The sequence below is a fragment of the Phodopus roborovskii genome, unplaced genomic scaffold (assembly GCF_943737965.1).
Source record: "Phodopus roborovskii unplaced genomic scaffold, PHOROB, whole genome shotgun sequence".
NCBI classification, from domain to species: domain Eukaryota; kingdom Metazoa; phylum Chordata; class Mammalia; order Rodentia; family Cricetidae; genus Phodopus; species Phodopus roborovskii.
In genome coordinates, this window is record NW_026126514.1 from 22,017,820 (window position 1) to 22,043,189 (window position 25,370).

The window sequence follows — 25,370 nt, forward strand, 5'->3', positions numbered from 1 at the left end:
ATGACCGCAGCTAGCTTTAGGCATGACCCTGGGAGCTGCAATCAGACAAGAGATTGCCGTACAATTGGTGGCGAGACACCGAGGCTGTCGCTGAAGATGTATTATGGTGGACTATCTTTGGAGAAATGGTTGCCTCACTCCAGCGAGATATTTTTGGTGTGGATAAGAAAGGTGTATCTGTAATGGGTATATTTCAAAGTGCTGGAGCACTTTGTCAGTGTCCTTGGGTCAGAAGAGGGTTTTGGATCTCCTGGATCCGGAGCTACAGATGGCTGTGAGCTACTATGTGGGTGTTGGGAACTGAACCTGGATCATCAGCAAGACAGAGAAGTACTCTAAATCGCTGATCCATCTCTCCAGACCCAGCTATATTTATTTTTATTCGTTTATAGCTTAGGAAATGGAAGCACAAAGAACTTACTAGATTGCCCAAGGCCACATAGCTATAAGAAGGTATTGCTGACGAGTGTGTGTGCGTATGCGCGCAGGCGCGCACACACATTTGTGTATATAAATGTGTGCATGTGCATGTGCATGTATGTTTATGTGTGTGTAAGTATAGGAGGCAGAAGGTGACCTCAGGTATTGCACCATCTTATCTCCTTGAGACACGATCTGTCTCTCAGAATCAAGAATAGATATCTTGTCTTTACACCGTAGAGGGCTGCTGGGCTTATAGAAATGTGCATGGTAATGGTTGGTTTTCATGCTTTTATTGGCAAACACTGTTATCTAAGAGGATTCTTAGAAAGCATCTGGTCTCAGCTTATGTGGCAATTTCTTCCTTCCCTCCCTCCCTCCCTCCCTCCATCCCTCCCTCCCTCCCTCCCTCCTTTCTTCCTTCCTTCCTTCTTCCCTTCCTTCCTCCCTTTCTTTCTTCTGTTTTTTTTTTTTTTTTTTTTTTTTTTCAAGACAGGGTTTTTCTGTGTAGCCCTGGTTGTCCTGGAACTCAATTTGTAGACCAGTCTGGCCTTCAACTCACAAAGATCTTCCTGTCTCTGCCTCCTGAGTGCTGGGATCAAAGGTGTACACCACTGCTGCCTGGTTTATGCTGCAGTTTCAAAGAGTGGATTTTAACACTAACCAGCTCAATAACAGGATAGATGAACCTTCCAAAGGAGGGCAAGTAGGCAAAAGATAAAAGCTTCCTTCTTCCATATCCTTTTATGTGGTCTGCCCCTTGAAGCTGAGGTCCTGATATAAACTTTTCAAGTTGTCTGTGCTTCCAGTAATTGTATTTTGTAGTAGCATGTTTTTTTTTTTTAATATATAACCAAGTCCATTTAAATGAAAACAAACATTTATAGACAATCTTTGGGAATTTGGGCATCGTTCTTTCTAAACTACTTCCTGCTGGTAAGGGGCGCTGTCATGGGGGATTCTAGGAAGAAGTAGCATGGGTTTATAGCACTGGACAACCATTTGTAGCTCAACTCATGTGAAGAACCTGTCTTCATGCTTGTGATAATGAATACTAGGCTCATGATATTAACAAGAAGATGTTGTGGGGGCATTCACCAGAGAAGACTATTCAGACATGGGTTTATATCAGTAGAAAGTCTTTATTAGCCAGTCAGTGACTACAGTGGTGCTTGGTTTCCAGTGTGGCTCCAAGCCTTTCTCAGGGTGAGCATTTTAAACACAAAAGCCATGTTCTGGAGCTACATACTTCAGTTAACAAGAACAACTAGCTGGAAGCAGGACTACAGAAGCCAAAAAGCAAGGTTGGTACACTGTGAGACTTTCCTGGAACTATATGGACTTTCAAGGATCAGGCCTTTGTGTTAGTTTTGGCAGGTGGTGTTTTCTACGTGCTGAATACTTCCATTATGGAGTCCGTTGTGCTAAGGTCTGGGGCCCTTTTACAAGGAGTGGTGTTCTATGCAGAAGCCCGACATACAAAGACATGGGGTCTGTCATGTGAGGAATCTGCCTAGGGAGGTGAACCCAGTCACAGTCCCTTCCTTTCCTTTTAGCACAGTTAAGGGATGCACAGTTACCAAGAGACAGGCTGCAGAGAGTTTATCATTCAAATGAGTTTAAGTAGGGAATCTATTCAGTTGCGAGAACCAAAAGTTGGGTCTTTGTAATGGTGGTGACATTTTGTTTTTCTCCACTTGTGTTTTCTTGCCAGTCACTCCTGAAGCCATTGGCTTCCTGTCTGCTGTAGGGGTCTTTATTGTCCTTCTGGCCGTCCTTGCACTCTTTATCAACAAGAAGCTGTACTTTGAAACCGTAAGAGGCCGCATACACCCAGAACAAAGAGGGACGAGGAAACAGTCTTTGAGGGAAAAGACTGGGGGCCACACAGGACCAGGTAAGCACCACGTTTTATGTTCTCCTGAGCTACAAAGTGACACTCTTTTCAAGGTGGCCCCATAAGAATTCACAGCTGAGCTGTCCAGTAATAGCTGCAGTAGACATGATCTATGGGACCACCAAAGGATGCCTCAGTTTTTCCCGTGTCCTTAGAGCTGACGGGGAAGAACTTGCCTCCACACTCCATACTCCATCCACTTCCTCCTCCCCAGGAATCCTGAAGGAGAAAAAGCATATCTTGATTGACAAGAATCTGAATGTGTTTTGCCTTCATGAGGGAACAGTGCTGACTTGTTGCTGCATTAGCTGTTTTTGAGATACTCAGTGCTTGAGATCCATGCCCACCTTGGAGCACAGTAGTCCTCTTTCTGGAGAGAAACTTTCAGTTTCCATATCTAACTCTTACTTGATGAGGGGGAAGTCAGATGAAGAAAGGACTTCTTGCTCTTGAAGGGCATACTCTTTCAGTTGCGTAGGTATAGAATTTGGTGCTGGAGGGCACCATCACAGGGTCCAGGCTGTCACCCAGGGAGATTAGACATGGAAAGGTTCTCTTGCACTTAGCAGCCAGATTCTCACCCTCCTCTCACATGCCCCTCAGGTTATGTGTTGACACTGGTCAAGGAGCTACTTTGTATGCTCTTTGGGGTAGATCGAATGCTATGAGAATACTCTGCAGTCCCAAGAGAGCTGTGGACAAAACAGAATATTTAGCTCATTGACAGGGTAGCTTTTGTAGCCTCAGAGAGTTCAACTTTTTTGACAGTAGGGACATACCTTAGAAATTTAATCAGGCCAGTTATCTGTTGTCTCATGACAGATCACTCAAAACTTAGTGGCATATACATTTATCTAAACTTTTTGTAGTTTTGAAACATAGGAGTGGTTTAGTTGGGTGTTCCAGATCAGGGTCTCCTATGAGGCTGCAGGTAAGTCAGTGGGCTAAAACACTTCCAGAGTGGCAGGAGGCTCAGTCCCAGATTTGTGGGTACCTCCAGGACTCCTTCAATTTTCTTATCATAGAAACTGGTTTCTGAGCTCAAGACTCAGGGAGTAAGGAAGAGCTACAGTTCCCCTTTGCAACCTCATCTACGAAGTCACACATTGTCACCTCTATCCCCTTCCGTTTTTTACTGACTCTAGTCTATGCCCGGGCGGGGGAGGGGGTGCGGGGGGGGGGCTTGAAATCAGGCTTCACTTTTGGAGGAAAGGAGTGTCAAAGAGTGCATGAGCATGTTTTAGAGTCACCGTGGAGTCAGTCATGGGGAAGGGTGAAATGGTTGGCAGATGAGGGGTGTGGCTGCTGTTGCATTGCTCTTTTGAACTCCATTTGAGACATCTGACTCATCTTTACAAAATGGAACAGAATGTTGTATGGAGCTTGTCCTATAAACTCAGCCACTTGTGAATCCTTCAGCCACTACTGTCCCAGCGGGATCTAGGTGAAGGGGAGAAGAGCAGGTATTGCTTGGCCATAGTTTGGTGAGGAGGGTAGGACTTCAGAACGATGCTTCTCTTTTGGATCTGACTGACCCTCTGATGTGGTCATGGTGAATTAGGGAACCGCTCTGACCTTCTATCTTTTTTATCTGCATGGGATAAATTGGGATTATTGGATCCCAGCAGGGTTGCCTTAGAACAAATGATTTATTTTTGTAAAGGTTGGCATAGCATCTACCATGAAGGTCCTTGTGGAACTATAGTTGTTGAGCAAACAAGCAAGCCTGACACTGATGCCATATGCAAATATATTGCATTCTATACTTAAGCTGGGAGGTTGAGGCTGGTGAAGTGTTCACCTTTACAGATAGTAATAACTAGGACCAAGGTTGGAGCTGCTTAAAACACTCCCTTTGTGTCTTGTTTCACTTGTGTGTGTGTGTGTGTGTGTGTGTGTGTGTGTGTGTGTGTGTGTTTGAATGTTTTAGGGACAATTCTAAATTATACTCTCAAAAAAGTTGAGATTTTAAGATCATGTTGGAACACTAAAAAGAAGGCACAAGATTTCTAGCCTCAGACTCAGAGCAGCATCAGCAGGAGTAGCTTTAAAAAGAGCTGAATCAGGAGCATCTTCAGATGACTCTGAGAAGCAAGCATCTTCCACATCGCTTCTCTGGAAGAGTTCATTATTATGGATCTGAAGTCATTTTATCTAACCTTTGATATTTTCTTCAGTTGTCATCCCCAAAGCACTAAGTTCTCCACGAAGATGGGATTTTCCTTACGTATTTTGACAAGTGTTGAGGAAGGAAGGCAGCCCTGTGTGGTGGAGAGAAGCATGGGGCAGACACTTGGAGCTTCCTTTACTGCTAATTGGCCATGCAGTATTTTGGGAAACACACTTTTACCTCTCTGAGCCTTAAGTCCTCATTTGCAAATTGATAAGTCTGGACTAGTTTCTCCCAGCTCTCATTCTGTGATCCTATTTGGCTCATAGGGTTACCATAGCAACTTCTGGGGCTCTGTGAATGGAAGAGACCTAATAAGAAAGATTAAACATCAACTAGGCCACCCTACTCTTAGGCTGTACTGTGTGAAACAAAATTTTGAGGACTAAAAGGATGGCTTTAGTTTAGCATCTACAACTAATTAACCAATTCTAATCCATGCAAGGGTTTGAAATAGGATAGCAGCCTCTTAGCTCATTTGATATTGTCAGAGATGAAGGAGCAGTGGCTTTTTTTCTGTATCTACTGTGTAAAATAATTTGCCTGACAAACACCATATCTTCCTTTAGGCTGTGCATTTTCCATAGTTAGAGGTCTACACAAAATGTGGTGCCTGAAATTAGAAAGGGGAAGATTAGATGAGACAGTATCTTTCTAGTAGCACAGGCAGGTAGCAGTGATAGCTGTCAGCTGACATTTATTTAGCACTTGCTATTGCCATGGGCTGACCCAGCATTCCACATGAGTTATTTGCTTGCTTTATTTTAGGTGCTGTGTTGGTCATTGGTAGTGATTATTTTTGGGGACATATCACTTGGAACAAAGAAGGTATTCTTCAACTATGAGATAGAAAGTTGACTGAAAATAAAAATCCCCAGTGAGAGGAGAGAGAAAGAGAGAGAGGGTATATAAATTGATAAATGGATTTTATTTTGTTTCCCCTGAAGCATCCATTTTTTTTGCCAGTTTTAAATTTCATTTTATATTCAAACCACAGTTCTCCCTCCCACTCCTCCTCCCCCCCCCACCTACCTCCACCTCCTCACCTCCCTCTCATCCTATCCCCAGTCCACTCCTCCTCACAGGTAAGGGCTCCCATGAAGAATCAACATAGTCTGGCACAATAGGTTGGGGCAGGACCTTACAATTCTGATCCTCAACCAACCGAACTAACTACACGCCTCAGGTCTGTCACCTTACAGTTTTTCAAGGGCTATGCATTTTCCTTGTCAGTTATGCTGTCCTCGTAGCCTGAATGACCACCAAGAGGCACATGGTACCTTCCAAGCACTGCTCAGGACAGAGAGGTTGATTCCTCTCATTGGGGATAGCTAGCAGGAATAAAGTATTGTGCTAAATCAGATTCAACTTGTGCCGCAATGTTCTCTGCTTTAAAGGGTCATTGGGAGTGAGGGTAGAACTCTCAAAGACCAGACTCCTTATCCATAATGAAACGGACTCAATCAGATTGAGTGGGCAAGTTGAGAGTTTAGTTTCTCAATGTTGAACATGGGAAAGAGGCTCCAGAGAAAGGAAGCTGGGAGATCATTCTTAAGAATGCACGAGGAGACAGATTCTTTTTTACTGTTTAAGTAAGCAGACACAGAGCTGGCACTCAGCTGTCAGGCTATGGCAGCTGGTACTCTGAAATGAAGTTGTTAAAAGGGTTTCTCTCTAGCAGTTTCTAAAAGGACCCAGTTGAATGGTCCCTTCTGAGTCTACTCCCACCTTCCCATCCTCGTCTGCAACTGTGTGGTTATTTCCTGATCTCACAGAGATTTCCTACTTATTCCAGAAATTGCTTCCACTTGACGTATAATATAGCTGCTATGTTTTTTTTATTGAATCTAAACATTTAGGTTATAGTATGTTCAAGTACATATTTCCCATGATGTATTTCAGTGAGTAAGTCCTATTATCATCTATTTTACCAGCAGGGAAGTTGTGGCTTACTAAGATGAATGTTCATCCTAGGCCAGTGCTCAACCTTCCTAATGTTTTGATCCTTTAATACATATAGTTCCTCGTGTGTGGGACCCCAACCATAAAATTTTTTTATTGCTATTTCATAACTGTAATTTCACTACTGTTATGAACATAGTGTAAATATCTGGTATGCAACAGGTTGAGAACCTCTGCCCTAGGCTATTCTTAATGTCTGTTTTTCTACTTTATCACCTTCACAACTCAACCTACTCCATCATGCTTTTCCATGAAGATAGATGTGACAGAAGTTGGACAGTTGGGTTGGAGTATGTGCCTTTTATGCTGTTGCTATTGCACATTGCTGCATGCTCAGTGTCTTAGTGGAAGCCATTCTGGCACAATTCCTGGATTTGATCCTGACTTAAAGCTAGGATGCACATAGGGCAACACTCATTCTGGGAACTCCAAAGAAGAGTCTGCTCCTTGTCCCTCTCCTTGTCTGGTGTCTGTCTATTGATCTTGGCATCCATTAACTTGTTCTTGAATCACTCTAGTCTCTGCTTCCAACTTCACATCACCTCTCTTTCCTGTATTTCTGTCTCTAGTTTGTCATTTGTCCTTTTATTTAGTTGTCACTAATCCAGGAAGCTTGTCTCATCTCAGATCATTAATTCTACCATCAGATACTTACACCACCTGTTTTTTTTCAAATAAAGCAACATACTCAGGTTATAGGGTTATGGATGTGGCTACAGGGAGAGGTTGACATTACCTGGGAACACATGATCCTTTTTTCACTATCCTCTAGTAATCACTCCCCACCCTCCCCAGGCAGGGTTAGGAAGGTTTTACAAAGACATAGAACTGTAGCCTGTCAAACGTTTATGATACAGATTATGGTTATGTATCACAGACTGCAACTCTAGGTCAAGTTGAGCTGTGGTGAATTTGAGTCATCAAAAACATTTACTAAAGCTATTACCCAATGCCCACTGCAAATTAAGAATAGGGAACGACATCAGCAGGGTAATCCTTTAAATTCTTTAAGAAGAATTCCAGATGATTTAAAGATGTTGGGGTGAGGTGGGGTACCCTGATGAAAGGGGTAAAGATGAACATCCCTCACTGTGCCTGTTTCTGCCCACCAGTGTCTGTGGGGGCCTTCAGTTTTACTGCTTGTGTTCAACCTTAGACAGAGAGGGGGCTCTGTTCCTAACATGTTTTCTTTACCTGCATATTATGACTCCTTGAACAAAAACTTGGCTCATGGATTTAAATCATGAGTTCTTGTGAGTTTCCAAGATTATCATATTATAGATGTCTTAGGGTTTCTGTTGCTGTGAAAAGACACCATGACCATGGCAACTCTTATAAAGGAAAACATTTAATTGGGGGTAGCTTACAGTTCAGAGGTTCAGTTCATTATCATCATGGTGGGGAGCATGGCAGCATGCAGGCAGACATGGTGCTGGAGAAAAAACTGAGAGTTCTACATCCTGATTGGCAAGAAGCAGGAAGATAATGCCATGCTGGGCCTGGCTTGAGCATCTGAGACCTCAAAGCCCACCCTAGTGATGAACTTCCTCCTATAATGCCACACCTGTTCCAACAAGACCACACCTCCCAATTGTGACAGTACCCGAGTCTATGGGACCATTTTCATTTACAATACCACATTCCTCTCCCTGGCTCCCATAGATTATAGCTATACATAATGCAAAATGCATTTAGTCCAACTTCAAAAGTCTCCATAGTCTACAGTAGTGTCAAGCTTGTTTAAAAGTCCGAAGTTCAAAATCTCTTCTGAGACTTATGCAATCTCTTAACTGTAATCTGCTGTAAAATCAAAATGAAAAATCAGGTCACATACTTTCAATTTGTAATTGCAAAGGATATATAGTACCATTCCAAAAAATAGGGAAGGGGGTATAGTGAAGAAATACTGGACCAAAGCAAGACCAAAAACCAGCCAGGTAAACTCCAAACTCTGAATCTCCATGTTGGATGTCACATCTCCAGCTCCTTTCAGCTTTGTTGACTGCAACACACTTCTCTCTTACGCGGGCTCCACTGGCTGTTAGTAGCTCTTCTCAGCAGGTATCCCATGACTCTGGCATCTTCAACATTTTGAGGTTTGAGACAATCCAGGTTTCATCTTCTTAGTTTCATACAATGGCCTCTCTGGGCCTCCATGCAGGAATACTCCTGACACATGTCTGGTTTCAGCAGCTTTCCAGACTCTCCATCTTGACCCTCCTTACTACTTCCTATTTCCTCCTTGTCTCCTAGTCCCTCCTATCTTCCTTTCCTGTCAAGTGCTATCGCCTTGCCTGCAAGAACGACGCTCAACAACAGGATTCTTCTGCAGCTATGTTTATTGTGCGGCTCATTTCAGCAAGTTGAGGGAAGATCCCGAGAAGGAAAAAGGGCTCTGCTTATATAGAGGAGCTGTGTCCGTTACTGACAGTTGCAGAGGAGCTGTGTCCGTTACTGACAGTTGCAGAGGAGCTGTGTCCGTTACTGACAGTTGCAGAGGAGCTGTGTCCGTTACTGACAGTTGCAGCCTGCAACGGTCGTAACAGTCACCCCATGACGTGGATCGCACATCCATGCCTTGCTGGCTTATGGACAGGAAACCGGTGCCATCTTCGAGAATGGCACTGGTGGCTCTCTACACTTTCCTGTTGGTCAACAGTGCTTTATTCATTAACTAGTATGAGAAACATATACAAAATGACATCTCCCATCACATATTCTTTACCAAAATATCACAAGACTAGTCTCTAGGCCACATGTTAGCATTTTTTTCTCCTTTGAAATCTCTTGAGTCAGACCCCCATAGTTCATCAAATTATACTTAGCACCACTGTCTTCCATGATCCTACTGGTATGGCCCATTAAGCATCATTTAAACCATTCAAATTCTTTTCTAATCAAAATTCCCAAAGCCCACATTCTTTGAAACAAGAACATAGTCAGGTCTATCACAACAATATCCCAGTCCCTGGTACCAAGTTCTGTCTTAGGGTTTCTATCACTATAAAGAGACACCATGACCACAGCAACTCATATAAAGGAAAACATTTAATTGGCTTACAGTTCAGAGGTTTAGTCCATTATTATCATGGCAGGAAGCAGGAAGATAATGCCATGCTGGGCCTGGCTTGAGCATCAGAGACCTCAAAACCCAGCCCCAGTGACATACTTCCTCCAATAATGCCATACCTACTTCAACAAGACCACACCTCCCAATAGTGCCACTCCCTATAAGCCTATGGGTCATTTTTACTCAACCACAATACATGCACACATGCGCGCGCGCACATACACACACACACACACACACACACACACACACACACACACGCACACACACACAAATATTTGTGATTCTGAGACTTACAAGATTTCAGTAACTTGTCCAGAAGTGTGGCTGTCTCTGCTATGTATTTACTAGTGTTACCATATTTATTTTAACAACATTGTTTTATTTTATGCCAAAATAAGAAAAGTCAGTGAAAAATTTTATGGAGTGATGTGAATTATATGAGATGTGCATGATAATAAAAGCGTATAGATGTATTCTTGGATGTAATAGAGCATGCCTGCAATTCTGGCACATTGGAGGCTGAGGCATGAAGGTTGGGAGTTGGAAGCAAGTCTAAGAGTCACTGCCAGATTCTGTTACAGAAAACTGAAAAACAAAGCAAGGAACCAAAGGAAATAAGAAAATGTATCTGTATAGTGTAGTGACCAACATATAGTCACGCTTTACTTTTTCTTTCAGCCCCTTGAGATGAAGAGGGACGTGTAGACACATGCCCCTTTGTCATCCACTTTCTTACATTTCAGGATTTAGCATAGTTGGTGAGTTAAATATAGTTATGGAACAGTGTTTATGGGTAATGTAAGAGTAGTGTAGTTCATATTCAGCTTGCTGGAGTGGATTCTTGGTATTAATTTTTGAGTATCAGTATCTACCTTTCCAGGTTTCTTTTGGGATATCCTTTTTTTGTTTTGTATTTTTATTTTCTGTTTCCAACAGGTACTAGATGAGGGCTCCGTGATGGTGGATAAATTAGTTATTGATCCTAGTTCCCTCTCCCTCCCTCCTTTCCTCCCTTCCTCCCTCACATGCACCTTGACCACCCTCCCCTCCCATCCCCCTACCTCCATTCCACATGTAGGGCAATGCCATCCCTCCATGGGGGATGTGTCCGCAAGGTCCTTTTGTGCACCAGGAATACATCCTGGCTCCACTGTCTGAGGTCCCTTAGACTGCTCAGTCCATTTAGCTGAGACCTATATTCAGGGGGTCTGAGTCAGTCCCATGCTGGCTTCCCAGCTATCAGTCTGGGGGCCTGTTAGCTCCTCCTTGTTCAGGTCAGCTGTCTCTATGTATTTCTGCAACCTGGTCTTGTCCTCTCCCTCTGCATCTGGATTCTAGTTCGACTCAGTGTTTAGGTATGGGTGTTTGCTTCTGTTTCTAACAGGTACTAGATGAGGGGTCCATGATGGTGGATAAGTTAGTTGTTGATCTCACTATCTGGGAGGGGCATTTATGATAGCATTTACACGGTTGCTCAAATTGTTAGTTGGGGGCAGTCTTGTAGGTCTCTAGACCTTTCTTTAGGTTCAGTTTTCTCTTCAAACCAATAATGGCTCCCTCTTTTATGTCACCCCCCCTTCTGTCTTCTATACCTACCCTGACTCAATCTCCCTAGTCACACATGCTTTCCTCTCCTCCCCTTCTATTTCTATTTCTCTCTCCATTCACTGCTGCCCCCCCTACTTCCTCTGTGCTCTGGGGGACTTGTCCCTTCCCCCCTTCTGTTAGGGACTTTATATGGATTTCTTAGAATACACCTTGTATCTTAGTTCCTCTGGTGGTGTGAATTATAGGCTGGTGATCCTTTGATCTAGGTCTAACTGGGTTACTTCATTCAGGATGGTTTCTTCTAGTGCCATCCACTTCCTGCGAATTTCAAGATTCCATTATTTTTTTCTGCAGAGTAGTATTCCATTGTGTAGATGTGCCACATCTTCTTTATCCATTCTTCAGCTGAGGGGCATCTAGGTTGTTTCCAGGTTCTTGCTATTACAAATAATGCTGCTATGAACTTAGTTGAGCACATGTATTTGTTGCATGGATATGGATCATTTGGGTATATGCCTAAGAGGGGGATTTCCAGTCCTGTGGTAAACTAATTCCCATTTTCCTGAGGAACCGCCATACTGATCTCCAAAATGGCTGTACTCCCACCAGCAGTAAAGGAGTGTTCCCCTTTCTCCACATCCGCTCCAGCATGAGTTGTCATTGGTGTTTCTAACTTTAGCCATTCTGGCAGGAGTAAGATGGTATCTTAAAGTTGTTTTGATTTGCATTTCCCTGATAGCTAAGGATGTTGAGCACATCTTTAGCCTTTTTGATTTCCTCTATTGAGAATTCTTTCTTCAGTTCTGTACCCCATTTTTAATAGGGTTATTTGGTGTTTTGTTGACTAGTTTCTTGAGTTCTTTTTATATTTTGGAGATTAGCCCTTTGTCAGATGTAGGATTGGTGAAAATCTTTTCCCAGTCTGTGGGCTGCCGTTTGGTCTTGTTGACTGTGTCCTTTGCCTTACAGAAGCTTCTAAGTTTGAGGAGGTCCCATTTATTAATTGTTGATCTCAGTGTCTTTGCTCCTGGAAGTTCAGGAAACGGTCTCCTATACCAATTTGTTCAAGGGTACTTCCTACTTTCTCTTCTAAGAGAGTCACTGTGGCTGGATTTATATTGAGGTCTTTGATCCATTTGGACTTAAGTTTTGTGCATGGCAACAGACATGTGTCTATCTGCAGTCTTCTATACACCCTCATCCAATTGTGCCAGCACCATTTGTTGAAGATGCTGTCTTTGCCCCATTGTATTCTTTTAGCTGTTTTGTCAAAAATCAGGTGTTCATAGGTGTGTGGGTTAATATCAGGAGTTTCAATTTGATTCCATTGGTCTACCTGTCTATTTTTGTGCCAATACCAGACTGTTTTCAGAACTATAGCTCTGTAGTAGAGCTTAAAGTCAGGAATAGTGATGCCTCCTGAAGTTCTTTTATTGTACAGGGTTGCTTTGGCTATCCTGGGTCTTTTGTTTTTCCATATAAAGTTGATTATTATCCTTTCAAGGTCAGTGAAGAATTGTGCTGGGATTTTAATGGGGATTGCATTGAATCTGTAGATTGCTTTTGGCAAGATTGCCATTTTTACTATGTTTATCCTACCTATTCAAGAGCATGGGAGATCTTTCCATTTTCTGGTATCTTCTTTAATTTCTTTCTTTAACATCACAAAGTTCGTATTATATAGGTCTTTCACTTGTTTGGTAAGTGTTACCCCAAGATACTTTATGTTGTTTGTGGCCATTGTAAATGGTGATGTTTCTCTGATTTCTTTCTCAGCCTCTTTGTCGTCTGAATAAAATAGGGCTACTGACTTTTTTGAGTTTATCTTGTATCCTGCTAGTTTGCTGAAGGTGTTTATCAGCTGTAGGAGTTTCCTGAAGAGTTTATTGGGTTGCTTATGTAAACTATCATATCATCTGCAAATAGAGACAGTTTGACTTCTTCCTTTCCAATTTGGATCCCCTTGATCTCCTTTTGCTGTCTTATAGCATTTGCTAGAACTTCTAGTACGATATTGAAGAGATATGGAGAGAGAGGGCAGCCTTGTCTTGTTCCTGACTTTAGAGGAATCGCCTTAAGCTTCTCTCCATTCAGTTTGATGTTGCTGTTGGTTTGCTGTATATTGCTCTTATTCTGTTTAGGTATGTTCCTGTTATCCTTGATCTCTCGAAGACCTTTATCATGAAAAGTTGTTGAATTTTGTCAAAGGCTTTTTCAGCATCTAGAGAGATGATCATATGTTTTTCTTTTTCAGTTTGTTTATATGGTGGATCATGTTGATAGATTTTCGTATGTTAAACCATCTCTGCAATCCAGGGATGAAGCCTACTTGGTCATGGTGGATGATTTTTCTGATGTATTCTTGGATTCGGTTTGCCAGTATTTTATTGAGTATTTTTGCATCGATGTTCCTCAGTCTGTAGTTTCCTTTCTTAGTTGTGTCTTTGTGAGGCTTGGGTACCAAGGTTATTGTGGCCTCGTAGAAAGAGTTTGGTAATGAACCTTCTGTTTCTATTGTGTGGAACAATTTGAGGAGTATTGGTATTAGTTCTTCCTTGACTTTCTGGTAGAATTCTGCACTGAAGCCATTTGGCCCTGGGCTTTTTTGGTTGGAAGGGTTTCAATGACTGGCTTCTATTTCATTGAAGGTTACAGGTCTATTTAAGTTGTTTGTCTGTTCTTGATTTAATTTTGGTTAGTGATAGTAATTCAGATATTTGTTCATTTCCTTTGAATTTTCAAATTTTGTGGAATACAGGTTTTCAAAGTATGACCTGAAAATTGTCTGGATTTCCTCTGTGTCCATTGTTATGTCCCCCTTTCTAATTTTGTTAATTTTCATGTTCTCTCTCTGCTTTTTGGTTAGTTTGGATAGAGGTTTGTCTATCTCATTGATTTTCTCAAAAAACCAACTCTTTGTTGCAATGATTTTTGGTATTGTTTTCCTGGTTTCTATTTTGTTGATTTCAGCCCTCAAATTGATTATTTTCTGGTTCTACTCCTCCAGGGTGAGTTTGCTTCTTTTTGTTCTAAGGCTTTCAGTTGTGCTGTTAATTCTCTAGTGTGACTATCCTCTGTCTTCTTCATATGGGCATTTAGTGCAATGAACTTCCCTCATAACACTGCTTTCAAGGTGTCCCATAAGTTCGGGTATGTTGTGTCCTCATTCTCGTTGAATTTTAGAAAGTCCTTAATTTCTTTCTTTATTTCTTCTTTGACCCAGGGGTGGTGCAATTGTGCATTGTTCAGTTTCCATGAGTTCGTAGGTTTTTTTTTTTTTTTTTTTTTTTTTTTTTGCAATTTGTGTTGTTGAATTCCAATTTTAAAGCATGGTGGTCTGATAAAATACAGGGGACTATTCCAATTCTCTTGTATCTGTTGAGCTTTGTTATGCCACCTAGTATGTGGTCGATTTTAGAGAAGGTTTCATGTGGAGCAAAGAAGAAGGTATATTCTTTTGTGTTTGGATGGAATGTTCTATAGATGTCTGTTAAACCCAGGTGAGACATAACTTCTATTAGTTCTTTTGTTTCTTTGTTGAGTTTCTGATTGGTGGTCCTGTCTAGTGGTGAGAGTGATGTGTTGAAGTCTCCCACTATAAGTGTATAAGGTTTTTCGTGAGGTTTGAGTTTTAGCATGTCTTTTATGAATGTGGGTACCTTTGTATTTGTTGCATAGATGTTCAGAATTGAGACTTTGTGTTGATGGATTTCTCCTGCGATGAATATGAAATGGCTGTCTTCATCTCTTTTGATTAATTTTGGTTTGAAGTCTAACTTGTTAGATATTAGGTTAGCCACACCTGCTTGCTTCTTGGGTCTATTTGATTGGAAGATCTTTTCCCAACCCTTTACCCTGAGGTAATATCTATCTTTGAAGCTTAGATGTGTTTCTTGTATGCAGCAGAAGGATGGATTCTGTCTTTGTATCAATTCTGTTAGCCTGTGTCTTTTTATAGGTGAGTTAAGACCATCAATGTTGAGGGTGAATAAGGACCATTAATTATTAATGCTTGTTTGTTTTAGATTTGTTGTTGGCAGTGGTATTGTGAATATATTTGTCCTGCTTTACCTTTAGTTTCTGGTGTAGTGGGATTATCTGTTGCCTACGTCTTTGTGAACGCAGTTAACTTCCTTGGGTTGGAGTTTTCCTTTCTGTAGGGCTGGATTTGTAGATATGTATTGTGAAAATCTGGCTTTGTCATTAAATATCTTGTTTTCTCCATCTATAGTGATTGAGAGTTTTGCTGGGTATAGTAGCCTGGGCTGGCATCTGTGGTCTCTTAGTACATCTACTCAGTACTTTCTCGCCTTGAGAGTTTCCATGGAGAAGTCAGGTGTAATTTTGATTGGTCTGCTTTTATATGTTACCTGTCCTTTTTCCTTCACTGCTCTTATTCTTTCTTTATTGTGTATGTTAGGTGTTTTGATTATTAAATGTCGAGGGGTCTCTTTTCTTTAGCCCAGTGTATTTGGTATTCAGTATGCTTCTTGTACTTTCATAGTCATGTCCTTCACATTGGGGAAGTTTTCCTCAATGATTTTTTTGAATATGTTTTCGGCACCTTTGAGCTGGGCTTCCTTGCCTTCCTCTGTGCCTATTATTCTTAGGTTTGTCCTTTTCACGGTGTCTCACATTTCCTGGATGTTTTGTGCTAAGGATTTGTTGGATTTACGATTTTCTTTGGTGGATGAATCTATTTCCTCTAGTTTATCTTCTGTGCCTGAAGTTCTCTCTTCTAACTCTTGAATTCTGTTGGTTATGCTTGCGTCTGTAGTTCCTGATCATTTGCCCAGTTTTTTCTATTTCCAGCATTCCTTTGGTTTGTGTTGTCTTTATTTTCTCTATTTCAGTTTTCAAGTCTTGAACCATTTCCTTTACCTGCTTAATTGTTTTTTTCATGGCTTTCTGTACTTTAAGAAATTTGTTCATTTCTTCTGATTTTTTTGCTTGTTTTTCTTCCATTTCTTTAAGGGATTTTCTTGCATCTTCTTTGAGGGCCTCTATCATTTTTATGACGATAATTTTTAAGTCATTCTCTTCTGCTTCACCTGCTTTAATGTGTTCCTGTCTAGTTGGTGTAATTTCCCTAGATTCTGGTGGTGTCCTGCTTGTCTTTCTGTTGTTAGGTGTTTTCTTGTATTGCCGTCTTCCCATAGCTTCTTCCAGTAGGTGTTGGTGGGGTCTCTCCCTATCTCTATGGTATTTCCCCTGTGGGCTTAGGTGGGTCAGATGTCTGTAGCTCTGGGTGTCCAAGCTCTCTAGGAGGTCTCTCCACAGGCAGGGGCCCAGTGATGGGGGTCCGCAATCAGGCTCTGGCAGAAGACTGGTGATGGGGGTTAAAGATCCCAAAGGCCGGGACTCAGGATGTTCCTTGTGCCTATAGGCAGATCTAGCCTGGGCCTGGCACTCTCCAGCTGAGATTTCTTTAGCCGGGGCCCTTTAGCCAAGGCCTCTAGCCAAGGCCTGGTGATGGGGGACAAAGCTCTTTTGGGATATCCTACTCAGATGAAATTTAAGTAAATCAAATGTTATATAATCTCCAGAGGCCCAATATTCTTCTAAAAAGATGATTAAAAACTATATATGCCACTTTAAAATGAAATCACAGAATTTAGGATTACACTGTGTCATTTTAAAAATTATAGGTTGGATAATCTTTTGAAAGTTGACATCTTCTTCCCTAAACACCATTATTTCTTTGTTCTGAAGCATGACCCATCCCCTTCACAGTTCTTGTGTAACTTTTCCCCACTGGACATATGCAAAGTAAGACTTGATTTGTTAGCAAGCTAAGCTACATGCTGTTTTCTCTCCTGATTTTGTCACCTTGGCTTGCAGAATCTGCACATCTATCTCTGAAATGCCTTTGCACTGGGCTGGAAATTTCATATGCCTCAACTGAATACAGGAGATGCAAACATTTGAGAATTCTGTAACTGTAAAAGGTGCAGCAAAGCTTGTTTCTCTTTGTAATGACCAGTGACTTTTTGGGTTACCTTGATTGAGACACAAACTATTGTGAGTAGATTTTGGTCTTGTACTCTGGAAAATTATCTAAACTCAGATGGGTCCATTATAGTATGACTTGTTGAGCCCTGTTTGTTTGCTGGGTGGAATCCCAGGGAGTCGGTTGATGGTCGCTGCTTTGAGAGTACACATTTCTGCATACATCAGTATTTATTGGGACTCTGTGTCCTCCTGCTCCATGCTGTGCTAAGAGCTGGAAGAAGTGGCATAGACGAGTAGTGTAGTCATTCATCTCCTGAAAATTACATTCTTTTAGTGAACACAGGTAAAGCTAAAGCTAAAGAGGCAAATAATTGATATAATTATAGGTTACTATAAATGGTATAAGCACACAAAATAAAGACTAATTAATGAGACAGGGAGATTCACATGAAATGGTATTGTAAATACACTTTTTATTGCTGGATAGAATAACTGAAAAGTTTGAGTGGGCCATAGTGTGTGTGTGTGTAGGGAGTTAGAAGAGAGTGCCAGGAAGAAAGGAGGAGCAGGATATCGTGGTTTAATAAGGATCAGTATAAATAAATAAGCCGAATAGATGTTTATTCAGGGAGAAATACAACCTAGACAGATGAACACCAGCAGGTTCCACCAGATGCCCTCCTCTCCGCATCCAGCCAGTAAGAAAGCGCCCCCAGGGTCCTCCTCAGACCTACTTCCCCAGGTCACCCCTCAATGGGCGTGGACAGTGCCACAGATGCGGACAAAGTGAATATCTCACGACAGCAGGAGTTTGGTTGGTTTTTAGTGAATTATGTGGCTAAGGAACCTGGCAAGTTACAGCTGTGCAGGGTGGGCTGGCTGTCTGGAGACCAAGCCAACACTCAGTGTTGTAGTCCTGTTAGAAGCGTGTCTGCCATCAGAATTCCCCTTTCTCCGAGTCTTTGTTCAGTTCAAGACTTAAATGTTCAGATATGGCTTTCCACAGTAGAAGACAATCTGCTGTGCACACAGTTCACCACCTTAAATGTCAATCCCACACAAAGAGCACCCTTCAGAAACATCCAGAATGATCTTTGACCAGCATGTTAGCATAGTGGCCCAGTTAACTTGACGCATACAATTAACCTTGACAGGAACTTATCTTCTATCTCTGTGATTCTGTTCTTACTTCCTTCAGTGAACTGTGTTAGAGAGGTTGGGGAAAGGTTGTCACTAAAGACCTTTATTAGGAAAATGTTCAATCGTACAAGAAAGTAGGGAAAGAATGGTGTAATGAACCCATGTGCCCATCATCCACTGTTAACACTTACTGACAAGATGATTCATTTCTGCATTACACCCTCTTGTCTCAAGTCTTTCTTTGTCTTTTCTCAGGAGGTGATGTTCCCTTAAACTCATTATTAAACCTAACTAAACAACTGTCTCCCTTCTTGCAACTTAGAAAGCAGGCTGTCATCTCCTGGCCAAGAATTCCATCCAGTCCATGAACTTGTGATCCAGTCAGCTGAACGTGGAGATGAAAGCCTCAAGTGGAGAGTTTGGGGGGGTGGGGGAATGGAGAAAGCCTTGACAGACCTGGACACACTTACAGGAGCAGCTCTGCTTCTCAATCATTTACATATGCATGCATGGTCAGTTTCCTTAGAAACAGATTCTTCTTGTCCTATTTGAGCTTTCTCTGTGATGCAGGCTACTAATAAAAGCAAGCCTGAAGCGGCTTCGTAAGTGTGGATCACTGCTGGAGATGTTTAACGCCTAAGCGTGAGAGCTTCCTAAAACACACATCATGGTTTCAAAAGCTGCAGATTTCCTCTGTGATTTTTCACATTACCAATAACTATGTAACATATGGGTGCATGTGTCTGACATACAGAATTCCATCTTATTTTTAGCAGAAACCCTGGAGCCTTTTCTGTTTTGAAAACGGCCATAGCATAGAGTTTCACTATGGAGAGTTCTAGACAGTTCCTCCTAAGCCTCAGTTGACTGTCTGGGCTCTTCCAGTTGTGTCTGTGACTTAGCCTCAGTCTTGCGTGGGTCTCCATAGGGTGAGCGGGATGACAGGGGTGGGGGCGTAGTCCATCACACATCTTTTGCTGGAGCTAGTGAAGGGGTTTCACATATTTTCTGGATAGCTGCGAGAGCTTTTCAGTGTAGTTGAGATGCACATAGTATTTTTAATCATAGGAGAGCAAAGTTATCATAAATTAAAAGCTTTGCTTGCATATGTTAAATAGCAGTACTATTTGAACTGTTGTTTCCTCCTTGGCATTTCCAGAGAAATCTTTCCAGGTTACAGGCAGTGACAGGCAGTCTATAGGACACACCATAAGCCAGTTCTAGTTACATCTGACACAGGATTTTGAATCTTTGTGCTTTTGTCAGCCAGACAGTAGTGCTCATGTGTAATTTAGAGAAACATATGCTTTCAGTCTTTAAAAAAAAAATCATGTATGGGTAGGCGGCAAGGAAAGGGAGTTATTGTTTGAGTAGAATAGAGTTAGTAGCACAGATTACTGTTCCAGCATAGAGGTGGGTGTCTGGGAATCCACACACTTCACTAGCTGTTTGAGCAATCAATTTAAAGGAATTATTAAAGTAACTGGTTTAAAGTCCCATCACTTACTTAGCACGCAGGTTAGAATAAGTGAAAAGACCTGTCTATAGTTACTTATTAGAATATTTACATTCTTCTAAAACATGAATAAGGAGCAGAAGCTTTCTTTGTAAAAGCTCTCATTATAATGGAAGTCCTAGGATTCCAGGTTTGATGGTTGAAATTTACTGACAAGATGACAGATACTGTTTGAAGTATGTGCATTTAGGAATTCCAAAAGCATTTTTAATCTTAACATTCTTACAGTTTCTCTACTCAGGATCCTCTAAACCGTTCTTAATACTTAGAAGCAATTAATGTAAGTGGCAGAGAATATCCTTATTTTCTTAAAATCTGGTTGCACTAGTTTCTCCCTAGCAAAGTCTTGATAGAACATTAATTCATAGTTGTTAAGTCTATAAAAGTGAAGGACATTTGATGGGAGAATGGTGGGAGGGACCTACTTTTAAAATATGAACGCTTTGAATGTTTCAATTTTTTTTATCACGTGTGTGTGTGTGTGTGTATGTGTGCATGCACACATTTGCACCAGTATGTGTGTAGGTATGTGAGTGCTATGGTGTGTACGTGTTGGTTAGATGATACCTTGCCGGAGTTGGTTCTCTGTTCTTCAGCCATGTGAATCTGGGCACTGAGCTCATTTCCAGGCTTGTCAGGAAGAATTTTACCCACATAATCTCATTGGCCCTGATGTTTTAAAAATCATCATGAAGAAAAATCGCAACCTTGATACCACATCACAGAAGTCCTAGTTGTATCTTAGGGTTTTGCCTTGACTTCTAAAACATCAGCCATCATATACTTTATTGTTTATTACATTTATTTATTTGTTTGTGTGTGTGCATGCCCATAGGTGACAGTGTATGAGTGTGTGCACATGTGCATATGTGTATCTCAGAGAACAACTGAACTTGTGGAAGTCGGTTCTCTATTTCCAACCTGAGGGTGCTAGGGATTGAGCTGAGGCTTAGTTAGCATCAGGCTTACCTGCTAAGTCCTCTTGCCTGCCCTTCCCTTGACTCTTCATTACAAAGTTCTTCATTCTCCATTTTGGATTTGTAAAGGCCATTCTTTGTTGTTGTTGTTGTTGTTTAATTAAATTACTTTTAATGATAAAAAGAAAGCCCTATACACACGCACACACACGGCTAACGTAGAGGACTATGGTTAGTTAACCAGATTTGAGCTATCCCATATTTATTTTCCCCAAATGAAAATAAAACTTCTAGCCAGCTGGAGAAAAACAATTGCACATGTTCTTCAGAATGAATCTTACCGGCAGGAAGCTCTTGGTCTTTGATCTTCCAACATCTCTCCCTTTCCCTCTGTCCTCTAGACAGTAATGCTTATGCCAGCTGCATTTCATGCCTTTGTTCAGGTTCAGTACCCTTCACAATGCTTAAACATGTTATTTTCCCTGTACTTTGCCTTTGCATTTAAGTTCCTAACTCATGTTAGTCTTAGGAGCATTGTAGGGAAAGAATTTAATTTAAATTAGAATTTTCCAAAGGAAGCTGAACCTAGCCAAAAACTATATATTTTTCAATATATATTTCTGCTCATTACCTGTTCCTTTGCCGCACTCAGGGAACACTAGAATTCTCTTTGGGACTAGATGCTGCTGGTAGTTTGCTTGCAGACTGTCTTTCCTCCTAGGAGGGAGGCATGAGTCCTAGTTGAGTGTGAGTGGGACCATCTGAATGGAAGATCACAGAAGTGTTTAGTGTCTTCAGCAAGCAATATTAAGTGGCTTTTTGTGAGAAAGAGAGGGGAAAGACAATCGGCTGGTATAATAGGATTAAAACAGGGATATAACTAGCATTTTGTTTTAGCTGAATAGAAGCAGTGTTCATATATATATATATATATATATATATATATATGTCTATATTGCTATGAAATAAGTCTTATGTATGTAGTTACTTAAGAGACAGTTGGCTCCAGAGTCATACTCAGAAAACAGCGCTTCACAGTTCTCATGTGGAATTTCTGCCAGTGGCAAGGGGGATGTAAAAGCAGTATTTCCAAATGTTCTTCGGGGCCACCTTGTCTGAGCAGACCCAAGAGACATTATGTAGCCCCTGCCTAGCATACTTCTGTTTGTAACCACAAAGATCCCATTAAGGTTGATGATTCTGATAGGGTCTCAAGGGAATCTGATTACTAATGCTTGGCAGACACAAAAGCATTGACATTGTCATGTTATTAGCGTCACTATCCTAAGAGCTTAGTCATCAAGGACGCCAGGAGGCTGAATCTTCATAACCACTAATGAAGGAGATACAATGTGTAGCAATAGTCATGTTTGTAATGACCGAGTTTACTATCTGCTTGGCTTGAAAGCTTGCATAAACAACCAAAAGGACACCATGGGAAAACAGGAACTAACAGTTGTAAGCATTGATTTAGCTTGAGAATTTCAGTTGATATCGTCATTCAGAGACATGAGGGGGCCCAGACTGGATGAGACTGTGGGACTGTGTCCTTTGACCTTGCAGAACTATATTCAATGGGTTAGTAATTTGTGATGGATTGGATTTCTGCTTATGCATGAAATTTTCATTAGATGAAAGATTCATGTTCCCCTCATTGCAAACCTAATGGAACCAGCTTAAAACCTGTTCTTTAACTGTTGGTCATGGGGATATCTTTTAGGTTCAGAACAACCTCAGCAGTCTGTGTTGTCTGTAGCAGTGACAATGGTAACAGGGACTCATTGAGATTCTGGGAATGATATGAACATCATCTTCAGGAAACAGCTTGTTCAGTCAACAGTTTGAAAATAGTGTAAAGTTTCTAAAAGAAAAAACCTGATTTGTAGTTTTAATAGGTGTTTAGTTTCTTGACTAAGCATATCCGATTTATGGAGGCCAGTCTGAATTCAGTTCATGTTGATCCGATACTCCTTGACTAACTGCTATCCTTTTACTGTATTTGGCAAATGTCAGACATTTTGGTAAGTTCATTTATCTGTATCATAAATATGTTTTACCTAAATGAATTTTATGTGTTGGCTATCAGCAGCAATGACAAACCCAAAGGAAGTTTCCTGAAGCACTGTTAAACTGTTCTCTTTATGGAATGGTAGAGGCTTGCTGGATGTGCTTCTCCTGTTTTGCAGAAGAAGAAATGAATGCCCAGGGAATGAAGCCTCTTCTACAAGTTATTGCTACTTACAGATCTAGGAACAGCACATGTTGCCTCACCCATTTTAGTGCTATTTAGCTTTGCTTCTTGTTTTTAAATTGTTTTATAGTACTGGGGATGGAACCAGCATGTACAGTGACTTGCTGTACCATTGAGCTATATCCCCAGGCCTTTCCTAAACCTCTCATTAAAAAACATACTTGTTTTTATTTTATTATTATCATCTTTAGGCAGCACTAGTTTTTCCTCAGGAGTGGCTGTGTGGATAATGATTCTGAGCAAGAAAGGAGCATCCCATCTTTTATTTTAGTAGGATATATGGAAGGAAGCCCGACTCTTGACAAACTTAGTAATGTGAAACTCACGGTGTCTCAGCGAATACTGTTCTCACTATGATGGAGCAGTTACCCTCTGCAATAAAAGGACTGCACAGTTCTTAAGAAGAGGCAGTTTCACAGATGTGAATTTGAAAAAGAACTTTTAGGCTCCAATTGAAATTTTAGTTAAAAATACCTTAAATCATTACAAGTGGAAAGCATAACAGGCTATTAAAACATGTCAGGCTGTTAAGTGAAGCAATCACTATAAAATATGTGCATGTTTTTATATAGGTGTCTTAGTTAGGGTTTTCATTACTGTGTGCTGTGCTGTGTGTGTGTGTGTGTGAAAAGAGTTGTCACTTGGATTGGTTTAATAAAGATGCTGACTGGCCAATAGCTGGACAGGATAAGGTTATGGGGAGAGCCAAATAGAATGCTGGCAAGAAGGAGGGCAGAGTCAGAGTATGTAGAGAGATGCAAGATGGACATGCCATACATAGAAAAGTTCCAAGCCACATAGTAAAGCGTAGATAAAAGTATGGGTTAATTGAAAATATAAGAGTTAGCTAGTATCAAGCCTGAGCTATTGACTGAACATTTATAATTAATAGTAAGCCCCTGTGTGGTTACTTGGGAGCAGCTCGTGGGACAGAAACTTCTGCCTATGCACTATGACCATAAACATCTTGGGGAGATTGATTTCTTCTTACAACTCTCAGGTCACATGCCATTGCTAAGAGAAGTCAGGGCAGGAACCTGGAGACAGGAGCTGATACAGAGGCCATGGAAGGGTGCTTTTTAATCTCTTGCTCTCCTCATGGCTTACTCAGCCTGTGTTTTTTTTTAATGCAAATTTCTTTCATACATTTTAATCATATTCCCCCCTATCCCCCAATTCCTCCAAGATCATCCCCACCTCCCTATCTACCCAATCTTGTGTTCTTTTTTACTCTTTAAAAACCAAACCAAATCAAACCAAACAAACTAGAGACATATACAAAACCACAAAACAGAACCCAAAACATATAAGCAAAAGACCAAAAAAGTATGCCCAAACAATGCAAAATGAGACAGAAATCTACAAAAATACCATTCAGTTTTTTCTGTGTTGGCCAACTATTCCTGGGCAAGAAGCCTACTCTGAAGTGTGTTAATATACCTAGTGACATTCCATTGGGAAAAAAAAAACCTAATGTTTCTGTTGCCAGTAGGTATCAATTGAAGATAGCTTGTTGGGTATGAGTGGAATCCTCTGTCCACTTCCCTTTCTCAGTGCTGGAACTCATTTGGATCCAATCTGTGCAGGCTTTGTGCATTCATCATGCTTTCTTATACACTCCAGGGGTGTCCAGGGGTGGCACAGCCACAGTAGGCTAGTCCTTCTCACATTAATGTTAATTAAGAAAATGCTCTGTAGGCTTGCTTACAGCATAATCTTATGGAGATATTTTCTCAATTAAGTTTCTCTCCTCTCTGATGACTCTAGCTTGTGTCAAGCTGACAAGAAGCTAGCCAGCACAATAGCTATATGTATTCAATATTCAGAAATATTGATTGCCTATCCTGTGACCATCAGGCACTCTGCAACATACTGATAACACAACAAAGACAAAAAAAAAAAATCAAAATCAACCAGCCACCAGACTTTATTGAAATTCTAATTTGTTAAAGAAAACAGATGTGAAAAGAAATATGTAAGGCTCTGGCAAGCCACAATTATATATTATTGAACTATAATATGTATTTTATATTAATTAGAAAAAGAGGCACTGGGACAAAGTGGCTAGTAAATTCTTAAAGATTAATATTGTTAGTCATCAGGAAGATACAAGTTAAAACTGCTTTAGATGCCATTTTACCCCTACAGAATGGCTACGAATAAGAAAACGAATGAAAAGCAATGGCTAGTGAGAATGTGGGTTAAGGAGCCCTTATACACTGCTGATGGTGATGCAAACTTGTGCAGTGACTATCAAAATCAGTGTGGAAGTAAAATAACAACAACAAAAACCAAAGCTAAAGTAGAACCAACTTATCAATCAGTTAGACCACTCTCACTCCAAAAACATACCACACAGACACTTGTTTATCCATGTCTACTGTTGTGTTATCACAATAGCTGGGAAATGGAGTTAGACTCTCAATAGACTCTATATTTTCATGGCTTCTGTCACCATAGGTCACTTTTCTAACCTTGACACTGATCGGCGGGTATAAACGGATAAAGAAAAAGTGGTACACAC

General features: G+C 41.0%; 1 protein-coding gene across 1 annotated transcript in view; it reads left to right on the top strand.

The window, feature by feature from the left end:
- The window catches only part of Syt16 (synaptotagmin 16), a 217,172-nt gene that overhangs the window by 93,231 nt on the left and 98,571 nt on the right, over window positions 1–25,370 (top strand). Inside the window, exon 2 of the mRNA XM_051196000.1 lies at window positions 2,135–2,317. Coding sequence (XP_051051957.1) covers window positions 2,135–2,317 — 183 coding nt within the window. The remainder of the gene's footprint in view (window positions 1–2,134; window positions 2,318–25,370) is intronic.